The sequence below is a fragment of the Eschrichtius robustus genome, chromosome 9 (genome assembly GCF_028021215.1).
Source record: "Eschrichtius robustus isolate mEscRob2 chromosome 9, mEscRob2.pri, whole genome shotgun sequence".
NCBI lineage: Eukaryota > Metazoa > Chordata > Mammalia > Artiodactyla > Eschrichtiidae > Eschrichtius > Eschrichtius robustus.
The window spans coordinates 25,091,783-25,104,800 of NC_090832.1; the positions used below are offsets into that span (position 1 = coordinate 25,091,783).

Consider the following 13,018-nt stretch of genomic DNA (forward strand, 5'->3'; position numbering starts at 1 on the left):
ATATAATGTGGCAATAATGGAGGTCCTAACCCGTCTGGAGCAAAATCACAGTAAAGCGTCATAGGATGGCAAGGTATTACAAGCTACCAGTAAGCAGGATTCTAATGATTCAGAATTTCAAATTATTTCAGCAGACCACTGTAGTTGTCGCTCAGAGGTAATAGGAAGAGAGGGAGGCTGAAGGATCGGTCATTGCACTTATGTCTTTCCTTTGGTGAAGACACCACAGACCGAGGCCTGGTCCTCAGCTTGGCTGGTCCATCCATCCAGAGCTGAACTGGCCCCCACACTCATTAGACCACAAGAGATTGATGAAGAGCAGGTTATTAATTTACAACAGGAAGTATGCGCTTCTAGTGCCTGGAATTCATGTGGCTACTAAATCTCAAGGGGACCCAGGAGGCCTAAGAAGCTGGGGCTTTCCTGCTAAGAATGCTGATCTTATCTTGAACACATTTATGCTCTTTTCTTTCACTCCTAGAAGATAATCTTATCTCAAAGTTAATCTGAGGCTGCTTCTCTGATACCCCTACATACCGATTCCAGGAGCTAGGCTGCACAGCAAATTAGCTTAGAAATCCCTTGCTCACTACAAATTGATGATGTAAACAAGATTGTTTAAATTACTTAAAAGAACTGAAGCACCTACAAGCACTCCAGAAAATACCACTTAAAATACAAATAATTCACACACTCATACAAATCATTCTTATCTAGTTATTACACAGGCATCTGAATGAATGGAAGAAGGAACTAATGAATCAACAAGTGAAAGAAGACTGAACCCACAGACAACTTTGGGGTCATATATTTATTTGATATTAGAAAGAAACCTATATTTTTAAAAGGAATTGGTTAACATTCAGACTTCCCAGTAGCTTAAACTCTCCATTCCCTGCCCTGACTCGGCCATTGATCCAAATTATTTATTATAATAAATAATTACATGATCCAAATTATTTATAATAATAAAGACTGGACACCACCAAAATCAGTTTTTATTCAACTAGGGTTCATGGATCTTTCATAGTCCTTAAAAGATTAGGGGGGGAAGGGGTCTCTTTTTCTCTTCAAGACCTCTTTAACTTTATGTTTTCACTTTGTTGTTAATTTTTAATAAATTATTACAAGCATATTATGGATCATCCAAATGGACCATCTTTCAATATCTGGATTTCTGATTACAATCGTGGAGGTGCCAAACGGCATTACTTTAGCTGTCAAATACTAGTTAAGACAAAAATAGACGTGGATTTAATATATAAGTGATAGCTTCACACCATGTGAAAACCAAAAGTCATGGTGCATTGTACATAAAGTTTTGCAATGGTTCAAATAGAGAATTTCATTGAACAGCAAGCTATAGCATCAGCTAGCCGAACTTGATAGGAAAAAAACTCGTGCTGTGATTCTTTTTGCTAGATTCACCCTGCAAAGGATGACTTAATCTTGACAAAATCTGCCATGTAAATGCTGTTAATTTCTATTTTTATTGATTCTCTAGTTTCATTTTTTATTTAGCATGCAAATGTGTTCTAGTATTACAGCTGTATAGGAGCTATAAACGTAAGCGTGTCACATATCATCTTCTACTGTTCCATACTTAAGCAATGTAATAAAAATAATGTAAGTAAGCATTTGAGGCCTTCCTTAGAGATGTTCTTCTTTTGAAAGGGGTCCATATATTACTCTTGAGAAACACTGATTCAAGCCAGCATTTTTCAATATTTCTATTCCGTGAGTCTCCGTCACTATTATTTCACAAACCATTTAGGCATTTTTAAGTCATTTTAAAATTTTTGTATGGCATATAGAAAGAAGAGAGCTCACATGAAATACTATATTTTAGATAAATATATTATTGAAGTTTATTTTGAGGAGTTTATTTTAACCTGATTTTTAATAATATTTATCACACAAAAATATAAAAACAAATTCTTTTTTTCTTATGTACTGGACTTCTGTTGTATGACTTCTTTTGAATCCAATCTTAAGGAAAAGCGTATTTTGTTGACAAATTTAAAATAGGCAATATATTCTCTTTGGATTTTGTGCCAAATGTGTATTTAACCTAGATTGAAATATAACTACATAGAATGATATCAGAAATTGACACAAAATACTTTCATTTCTCCATGCTTTTAGTTCTTGCATTTTGTACTTAAAAACCAACTAGGTTTTAAAAAAATAATTTTTGTGTTATTTATAACTAATTAGATAAAAGGAATAGTTTCAGGCCATTATTTGTAAACATAACTTCACTATTTTTCCATGTGGCAGTTGAATCTTTGTTTCTAACAAATTGAAGGCCAATCTGGGTGTAGTCATCACTACGTTTTCTCTTTCTAGCACTGATTTTCGAGTTCTAGAGTTAGGTATTTGTGCTATATAAGAATTTTCATTATAGGAAGGTAACCCCTGCACGGGGTGAGCATGGTCATAAATCATTTGCAAGATAATTATCACAATGACGTTTCTCATTGGTTTATTTTATTTAGGACTATTTGTTTTCTATCTTAAAAAAATTCATATGTGAATGAGAATCAAAACAACTTCAAGTAGCAAAACAGTAAAAACCTCCCCTCTGACTGAGGTATTTAGCAAGTGAGTAACTGAGTTAAGCGCCTGCTGTTGATGTTCGATGTCTATTACCAGCTTAGTGGGCTCACTCAGCACACTCTCAGAAACTCTCAAACTTCCATTTTGAACTGCAAAAAATACTTCTAAATGATTTTACTTCCCACTTTTTAAAAAGCAGAAATTGATACAGATTCTGTTACTGCCTTTTACAACCCTCCCACCCATAACACAGAAGGCCAGTTGGGAAAAGCTGATCGCAACCATTCAACGCATCTCTATCCTATTTCACTGAAGTCTTCATAAAGACTTAGCTCCCTCTGATAATCTGCTCTGGTGTTTTAAAATCCTGATGTTTAGGAAGTCCTCTATGAGCAGTCATTTAACTTCTCAGGACTTCAGATTTCTCATCTAGAAAATCAGGGAGTTTGGATAAGATTATTTTTAAAGTCCCACCCCAAATTAGAATTCTGTGATTTTTTGTATTATCCGAAGCTTTAGTTTTCATAACTGTTTAACATCAGAACAATGTTTTAAAACAAATCCGAACAAGAAATCCTTTATATATAAAGCACGTAAAAGGGAAGCTAAGAACACTCAAGGTCTGTAGAACACAATTTGAAAAGCACTGATCTAAAGCTCTTTTTTAAAAAATGCTTTCCTTTCTTCTTTGTCTCAGTGAAAAAGGAAAACATCTGGAAAGGATCCACCATATTAGTTTCCCTATGCGTACACCAGAACATATGGATTAAGTCACCTGTCAGCTTTTTCTTCTCCAGATTAAATAGCCATTATAAGTCCCATTTCCCATCCCTTTAAAATATATTTCCCTTTTTTTTAAATGAACCTTATTTAGTCTCTGTAACTCTTTATTAAAATGTAAAGTTAAAAACCAACCACAATCTCTGAAGAAGAGCCAAGTGTAGCAAAAGGACTACTTCCAGCTCTATCATTTGATTTTCTCACTCCTAACACACACCAAGTTGTTTCCTTTTTAATAACAGAATTGCATTGCTGCCTTCCATTCAACCAATAGCTCAGTTTGACTCACAATTTTTTTTTTTGGCTGAATTGGTTATACCTAGTCAGTAATTTCCCATCCAATACCCGTGCAGTTTGTTACTGTCCTCTGGGACCTTTGAAGTTTTTCCTGTTGAATACAATCCTGATTTTGATGGCATATTTATCTAGTTAAGGTCACTCAATTCTTCTTCTGCTTTCCAACATACCTCATCCAACTTTATAACCCAAATAAGTATTGTCTAGTTTATTGTTAAAGTTGTAGACTAATAAAATGTCATTTATCGGAACATGCGTGAGGTATGTTACGGGCTAAATTGCGTCCCCCAAAATTCATATGTTGACGTCTTAACCCCCAGCATCTCAGAATGTAACTGTATTTAGTTATAAGGTCTTTAAAGAGGTGATTAAATTAAAATGAGGCCATATAGGTGAGTCCTAATCCAATCTGATTCATGACACGCAAAGAGACACCCGGGACTTCAGCACAGAGGAAACACAGAAAAGACCAGGTGAGGACACAGCAAGAAATCGGACATCCGCAAGCCAAGGAGAGAGGCCTCAGAAGAAACCAACCCTGCTGACACCTTGATATTGGACTTCTAGCCTCCAGAACTGTGAGAAAATAAAGTCTGTTGTTTGAGCCACCCAGTCTGCAGTATTTTGTTAAGGCATCCCGGGCAGACTAATAAAAGCTACTCTATGCATGGCATTGCGTAGTCCCTGGGGGCTCACCAAGGAACCTCTGCCATTACAGAGAAGGCTACAGGAGGGCACAAATGCCCATAACTCAAGCCAGAATAAGTCATAAAGGAAGATCTGAGCAAAATGCCTTGGGAGCACCGAGGGAGCCAGAATTCCTTCTATCTGGGGGATCAGGGAAGGCTTGAAAGAGGAGACGTCAGTTGAACTGGACCTTCAAAGATGGGCAAAATTTCAATCATGGGGGGTGGGGGGAGAGGCAGCAATCCAGGGGAACAGGACTTCATGAGCATAAACCAGGCTTACCCCACACCCGTGATCACTTTTACAACGACGCCAGTTGTCACCCACCTACGGACAAGATTGGTAGTTTGCAAACTTGACTAAACATCAGAACTAACTGGAAGATTGTTTAAACACATGTAGATCCTCAGTCCCCACTCCCAATCTGCTGAATCAGAGATGATGCTCTAGAATCTTTAACCATCTTCTCAGGTGAGATAGAATCAACTCCATCAAGTTTAAAGCCCCTTTTTAACAAAAACATTTCACTGTCCCCCCCCCCCATGGTAATAACTATATTTCTTATCAAATGTGAAAATACATAAAGACAGAAAAAACTATTCTGAGTTTAGTAATGATTTCCAGTAAATTTGCACTTTATTAATTGAACCAAATCCATAGGTTTAAAAATTATATGAATTTCTTATTTTGACATATACACATACATGGAAGACATTATTTCTTCAACTTGCAGATAATGCAAGGTTGTATATAGGGCTTCTGCCTCTTTACTAACCATGTGTCCTCACCCTGCCACTAAAGTCCATCTGCAGTTTCTGGATCTGGATCCACTGACACTTCCTACCCCCAGTTATTCCACAGACCAGTAAAATATCAGAATATTCCATCCTGTGAATGACGGAGAATAGGAGAGAGAAGGAGAAGGGCAGAAATAGGGATTGTTGCCACACTTCATGCTCAGACAGAGGTCCTGTCTCATTATGGCGGCCAAGTGGATGGTAGAAGAGAGCAGCAGCAGTGGTTTTCTCACCAGCTAAGACCTGGAGTCAAGGTCTTGGGAGGAGGGGAAGAGGAGAATGGGCCCAACCAGTGTCTGGCTCTGTCTGATTCCTTCTCTCCCCTTTTCCCTAATCCCTCTGAGAAGATAGGTTTGGGGGCTGGGGTGGGGTTGTTTTGTTAACTCTCAAAGTCCTCCTTTCTGAAGTGATGAAAGTAATCCCTACTTGCTAAGGTGAGGATTAGGTGAGATCATTTAGGTAAAGCACAAAAAAGACCCCATATTAGACCCCACACTGCGCCCCAGCCTCACCCTAGCTCCACCACACAGGTATGAACTCTTCCGTATATTTTTTGAAGCTGGGCCCTTCAGTCAGCCTTTCCTCAACTCAGTTTAGCTGAAGCCCAAGGCTTACCTCCAAAAGCTGTTTCAATCAAAATTTCACACCAATGGGGACCTTCCTCCATACTCAGCAGCCAGCGATCCCTCCCAAACAGATCAGTTTTCCTCAAGTCTGTAACAGGCCACAATGCAGACAGTGGCACGCTGCTGTTCTCCTTTCCACTAGATTTCTCTACTGCCAGCATTAAAAGTAACATTCTCCAGAAAATCTTTCCTGACCACCGGCCCGGAAGCCCTTTATTTGGGTTCCCTTGGTACTTCTGCTATATTCCTTCCTTCCTTCCTTCCTTCCATCCATCCATCCATCCATCCATCCATCCATCCATCCATCCATCCATCCATCCATCGTCTCACTAATCTAATCAGTAAAAGACTTGCTTTAGACACTGAATAAACAAACAGGCAAGGTCCCTCCTCTCCTGGAGCTGCCACTCCAGGGGGGAAGACAGTGAAAATTCAATATGCAACAAGTCAGGTGGGGATAAATGCTAAGAGGGTAAACAAAACAGTGTAAGAAAACAAAGAGGGATATTGCTAGTTGGGAAGGATAATCAGGAAGACCGCATAGAGGTGGTGTCTGAGCAGCAGAAACATGAAGAAATGAAAGTGTAGGCCAGCAGGAGAGTTGGGAAGAAAGTTCCAGGCTATGTCTTTCTTCCATAATGGCGGGGGTCTTGTGTTATTCAGTTTCTCCACCACTGCTATGGGTTGAATTGTGTCCCTCCAAAACTGTTGGAATTCTAACCTCTAGTACCTCAGAAAGGACTTTATTTAGAGATAGGGTCTTTACAGAGGTAATCAAGTTAAAATGAGGTCATTAGGATAGGTCCTAGTCCAATATGACTGGTGCCCTTATAAAAAAGGGGAAATGTGGACACAGAGACACACACAGGGAAAAATACCACATGAGGATTAAGACGGAGATTGGGGTGATACCTGTACAAGCCAAGAAACACCAAAGATGGCCAGCAAACCACCAAATCTAGAAGAGGGGCATGGAACAGATTTTCCCTCACAGCCCTCAGAACCTACCCTGCCAACACCCTGATCTTGGACTTCTAGCCTCCAGAACTGTGAGACAATAATTTTCTTTTGTTTACGCCTGAGAAGTGTAAACGAAGTCTGTGGTACTTTGGTCACGGCAGCCCTGGGAAACTAATACAACCATCTAGCACCGTCAGGGCCACGTGCAGACCACTGCCTCACCCCGGTTCACAGGATAAAACCCCTGGTTACACTGGGCTTTGGCTACCCCTGGATGACTGTTAACAGCCCCCTAACTGGACTCCCTGTCCCCGGTCTTACTTTCACAATCCATTCTCCACAGTATTGTCCTGATCTCTCTAAAATGAAAATTTGATCATCTCACTGGTTCACAAGCCTTCACTCACTTCTCATTATCTTCAAGATACAACCCAAATTTCTCAGCTTGGGGACCAGTGCCCATAGGATCCAGCCCCTTTACATCTCCAACCTTGTTTCTCTCCCCCCACGCCTGGGATGGCCTAACTTCTACTCATAGTCAGGCCTCAACTTATCACCACCCCACTGGGAAGCCTTCCCAAGGCCCGAAAACTAGGTTAGGTGTCCCTCCTGTGTGACCCTGGAAGTGCTTGTGTGTAATGCTGTCGTGACACTTATCAAAGTGTGTCCGAGGCTTGTTTGTCCAGCTGCACAGTTTGACCATGAGCTCCTGTCTTGGTTGTCTCTCCAGGAGCTAGGAAAAGTGCCTGGCACCTGGTAAATATTCACTGGATGAATGAATAAATGAACAAAGCATACCAGGTTCTAACCAGCTGGACCCAGAAGGAATTTCTTTTCCCTCTAAGGGGTGGAGGATGGGGAGGTGACCTTTCAAGGGATTTCCCAATAGTATGTGGAACCACTGGAGCAGGATGGAGCTGCACCTTTCCTTAATGGTTGCAAGAGGAATTTAGATTAGACATTCAAGAGCTGGTCTTTGTGTCGCAAGACACTGCAGTACAAGGAAGGGAAGTAAACAATCTATCTGGCAATTTTTGAGTCTGGGGTTGACCAATATTTTCGAGTCTATTTTTTGATAGGAAGTGGCAGGTCTCTTCCAAGCCTCCGATTCTGTAGCTGCAAGTCCATGACCTACAGGTAAAAGTGGTGGGTGGACAGGAGAGGAGGCGATTGTTGCAACCAAAACTGCGATGTATTCTGTGCACAAGTATCCAAAAAGCAAGTATTTCTGAGCTTTAAAAATCATTGCATACACGGTTGCAAATGCTGGAGAGTGTGCAAAAGGCAAGAAAGGAAAAGAGGAAAACAGTAACAATGTTTAAATATATATATTAAATATTCTATACATATATTATAAGTAGAGGAAGACAGAGGGGTAATCGATTCAAATAATCAGGATTCGCTCTCTTCTGCAAATTCCTGAAAGGGGAAATATATCAGAATTTCCAGTCCTCAAGAAGGGCCTAAAGAAGTCCTGTGAGCAAGAAGGGAGAGAAAAAGAGGGGGGCGGGGGACTTGCTCTTCGCAGCAGGAAGTCGTCAATGGATATCGAGTTATGAAGAAACAACTCTGAACAGAAGTCCTTATTCGGAGCGCTAAACTCACTTTTACCACATAAAGAGCAATATAAAAGCTCCGAGCAGCCTCACCATGGTGTTGGGGAAACAACTCGGCTTCCCCATTTGAAAAAGCAAGAGAGCTCCGACTGGGTAGTGGCCCAGACGGGCGTTAGGGCTTTTATTTGCAAGTCAGTGAGCCAAATGGACGACCAGGCTAGTTGTGCCGCGTTCAGGGAAGCAAGGTTATTATTATCGCCTATTACCCCACTGAGCAATTTCCCTGAAAAGGAAGAGTCCCAGCAGTGTGTGCCACGGTGCCATACGGGACGTGCAGCTACGTGCCCACCTCCAGAACGACTTTATTTACAAAGCGATTACCATGTTATCTATTTGTTTTCCTTTTCCAGCTACAGCAGCCTTACTCAGCCCCCGAATTTCTTAATTACAAACCCGTTCGCTTCTAAATCAACCCCAAACCGTCAGGCAGAGCCCGGAGGGAGGCTATGCAAGTTTGCACACACCCCCACCTCCCGGATCAAGGGCAACAGCAGAAGCAAGAAACTGTGTATGTGCAAAAAGGTGGATCTGGGGACGAGGATCGCTGAGTTTGTTTACAGAGCAGAGACGCCTCAGCTCGGATGCCAAAGCTACCAAGAGCTGCAAACGCAAACTTAGCAGAAGCACACGTACCCCGGGAGCGGCGAGCGGCCCCGAAAGCACGGACCGGATTCCCGGGCGCTGGAGCGGAGGCGGTCGGGCCCGCGAGCGCGCTCAGTCCACCTGCAGCTGCTGCCGCTCCCCGCCCCCAGCTCCTGTCCTTGAAAGGAGTGGGGAAAAAAATGCATCTACACGCAGAATGTCTAGATCGGGTTCACCTACTGCCCCTATAAAAACACAAAGGCACAGCCCAGGAAAGCGCGCACAGGGGAGGGGGCATTATTGGCCCGGGGCTTAGAAACCCACACGGGTAAACACAGCCATTCTTTGCAACCTGGGTAGGCTTTTGCAAAGCCGGGGAGGTAGAAGGGCACTATGGACGGGGCGCCGGGTGAAACCCGTTTTCCCACAGAAAGCAGCACAGATCGCTAGGTGAGCTCGGGGTGGGGAATCCGGCCAGAGGGGGGCGGTGAGTTTTCCTCGCTGCTCTCCGGGCAGGCGCTACCTTCGGGCTGAGAGTCCAGGGAGGATTCTGTCCTTGCTCCGGGGACGGCCTGGTCTGGTATTTGCGGGCCGGGAGGAAGCCGGCATCCGGGGTCAGCGGGGCTGCGCCTGGGCCCGCAGCCTCTGCGCACGTGCCTCCGGCAGTGGGGACTCGGCTGCCCGACCCGGTCCGGTGTGCCCGATTTTCCGGAATCCGCGTTTTCCCGCCGCCCTCCCCGGAGGCTCTCGCTCCGCCCTTCCTGAAATCCCTTATATTAACTGTGGCCAAAGCCCTAAGAAACACAGCTCATTGTTGGCAGCTGCCGGGCGGTCTCGCCGAGCTGTGAGGGCAGCAGAGGGGAAATAAAAGGGAACGGCTCCGATTCTGCCCCAGCGGCCGCTGCAAGACTTCGGCGCCGACTTCGCGACAGCGAGCGCCTTGCACGCCAGAAAGGCCCCCTCTATGTGCTGCTGAGCCGGTCCTGGACCCGACGATCCCGCCCTCGGTCTTCGGAGCAGAAATCGCAAGGACGGAAGGTAAGCGCGGCGGGCGAAGCTGGCTGGGGCTTCTGCCAGCCCAGTCCTCCGAGGGCTGGGTTTGCCCGGAGGAAGAGCGTGAGGCGGAGCTGGGGAATAACAACAGGATGTGCAACAACAGGATGAGGAGGGCTGATTTAATGCCTGAAGTTCGCGGCAGAGCTACGGGGCACTTCCTTTATTAGGCGACTTCGGGGAGCAGAGGGTGGTGTGGGCTTGGGTCCCCCGCCCGATCGCAGGGGAAAGGGCTGTTTGTGCAGCGCGCGGCTCTGTTGTGGGTGGCAGGTCCGCCTTGGTGGCGAGCCCGGGTGCACAGGCTCCTAGTGGGATCCTCGGGATGATGATTCGCAGCCGAAGTGCGTCGGGTGAGCCTGGGGGCCAGAGTCGAGAAAAAGGGGTGCACTGAGGTGGGCGACACGTGTGGCGCAGGGCTTACCGTCTGCCCTTTTCACTTTCAGGACTGGAAATGGCAGACCATATGATGGCCATGAACCACGGGCGCTTCCCCGACGGCACTAACGGGCTGCACCACCACCCTGCCCACCGCATGGGTGTGGGGCAGTTCCCGAGCCCCCATCATCACCAGCAGCAGCCCCAACACGCCTTCAACGCGCTAATGGGCGAGCACATACACTACGGCGCGAGCAACATGAACGCCACGAGCGGCATCAGGCACGCGATGGGGCCGGGGACTGTGAACGGAGGGCACCCCCCGAGTGCGCTGGCTCCCGGGGCCAGGTTTAACAGCTCCCAGTTCATGGGCCCCCCCGTGGCCAGCCAGGGAGGCTCTCTGCCGGCCAGCATGCAGCTGCAGAAGCTCAACAACCAGTATTTCAACCACCACCCCTATCCCCACAACCACTACATGCCGGATTTGCACCCTGCTGCAGGCCACCAGATGAACGGGACAAACCAGCACTTCCGAGATTGCAACCCCAAGCACAGCGGCGGCAGCAGCACCCCCGGCGGCTCGGGCGGCAGCAGCACCCCCGGCGGCTCGGCGGGCACCTCGGGCGGCGGCGCGGGCAGCAGCAACAGCGGCGGCGGCAGCGGCGGCAGCGGCAGCAGCAACATGCCCGCCTCCGTGGCCCACGTCCCTGCTGCAATGCTGCCGCCCAATGTCATAGACACTGATTTCATCGACGAGGAAGTGCTTATGTCCTTAGTGATAGAAATGGGTTTGGACCGCATCAAGGAGCTGCCCGAACTCTGGCTGGGGCAAAACGAGTTTGATTTTATGACGGACTTCGTGTGCAAACAACAGCCCAGCAGAGTAAGCTGTTGACTCGATCGAAACCCCAGCGAAAGAAATCAAATCCCCCCAACTTCTTCGGTGTGAATTAAAAAACATTCCCTTAGACACAGTATCTCACTTTTCAGATCGTGAAAGGTTTGAGAACTTGGAAACAAAGTAAACTATAAACTTGTACAAATTGGTTTAAAAAAATTGCTGCCACTTTTTTTTTTTTCTGTTTTTGTTTCGTTTTTGTAGCCTTGACATTCACCTCCCTTATGTAGTTGAAATATCTAGCTAACTTGGTCTTTTTTGTTGTTTGTTTTTACTCCTTATTTCCTCACTTTCTCCAGTGCTCAACTGTTAGATATTAATCTTGGCAAACTGCTTAATCTTGTGGATTTTGTAGATGGTTCCAAATGACTGAACTGCATTCAGATTTACGAGGAAAAGGAGAAATTGCATTAGTTGGTTGCATGAACTTTGAAGGGCAGATATTACTGCACAAACTCTGCCATCTCGCTTCATATTTTTAACTATGCATTTGAGTACAGACTAATTTTTAAAATATGCTAAACTGGAAGATTAAACAGATGTGGGCCAAACCATTCTGGATCAGGAAAAGTCATACTGTTCACTTTCAAGGTGGCTGTCCCCCTCCCCGATATGTACAGACAATAATAGGGTGTGGAATGTCATCAGTGGCAAACATTTCACAGATTTTTATTTTGTTTCTGTCTTCAACATTTTTGACACTGTGCTAATAGTTATATTCAGTACATGAAAAGATACTACTGTGTTGAAAGCTTTTTAGGAAATTTTGACAGTATTTTTGTACAAAACATTTTTTTGAAAAAATACTTGTTAATTTATTCTATTTTAATTTGCCAATGTCAATAAAAAGTTAAGAAATACTTGTTTTCTAGAAGTCATTTGGGGGTGGTTATTCCCTTTGGTGGCTTTCTTTTTTTCTCTTGAACACTTTACTGATGAGAGTAAGCATTCCAGAGGATAAATTACAGGACACTAAAACAGGTCATGATGAGCTTACAGCAGAGAGCAGGATTTAACATAATTGGCATAATGCTTCATTGTTACCACTGTAAGTAACATGCCTCTTGGTGTGGTTTAATCAAAAGCTGCGAAGTTGTCAAAGAGCATTTTTTTTTCTTAATTGCCATCATCTTCAAGTGTACTCCAGAGTTTAAAAGGTTTGTAATACTAAATGTTATAAATATTATTTCACAGGGTGGGAGGGGAAAAATCAAGTGTTTCTGGTTATACCTGATTCAACTACTTAAGTGGGGGTAGACTGGAATAAAATACTGGAAGATTGATGAGGATGGCATTAAATATAAATCTACCTTTATCTCTAGTGACGAATTTTATTTCTCAGCAAAAGTATTAAAGAGCGGCGCACATTTTCTAGCTTAATCTCTGAAAAAGCTTCTGGCTGGTTTATAGTTCTAAGAAGAAGAGGGGGTGGAATTCCACCTTGAGGCTTTCTATTTTGTTCTCTTATAATATTTAAAATTTACTCAGCAAGGTTGACGCAAAGGTCAAATTACAATCTTTACAAGATGTTCCCTCTCAAGCATGCCCTGTTTCTCAGAATTCTGAGCTTTTACTGTTACAGGCATTGGGTGCAAAGGACATGAGGATAAGATCCTTTTTAATTTTACCTGGATGCGTTATCAAGAAGACATAACTACAGTCAAGTAGGTGTCAAGTTTTGCCTTATATAATCAAGCAAAGGAAAAAGTAATATGGTTAAAATCTCAAATGATCCCAGTTAGAAGGAGGAAGAATTTTGTTTTCCCTTTCATGTTTTCCTAGCTTATA

General features: G+C 44.1%; 1 protein-coding gene across 1 annotated transcript; it reads left to right on the forward strand.

Annotated features, from left to right (window-relative positions):
* The first annotated feature begins 9,695 nt into the window (after positions 1-9,695).
* Positions 9,696-12,545, forward strand: CITED2 (Cbp/p300 interacting transactivator with Glu/Asp rich carboxy-terminal domain 2). Its single transcript, XM_068551068.1, has 2 exons — positions 9,696-9,942; positions 10,401-12,545. The coding sequence occupies exon 2, from the start codon at positions 10,409-10,411 to the stop codon at positions 11,225-11,227; it is 819 nt and encodes a 272-aa protein (XP_068407169.1). The 5' UTR covers positions 9,696-9,942; positions 10,401-10,408; the 3' UTR covers positions 11,228-12,545.
* The last annotated feature ends 473 nt before the right edge of the window (positions 12,546-13,018 follow it).

Coding starts and splice junctions, on each gene's coding strand:
- CITED2 (XM_068551068.1), top strand. CDS start 10,409: ATGGCAGACCATATGATGGCCATGAACCACGGGCGCTTCCCCGACGGC.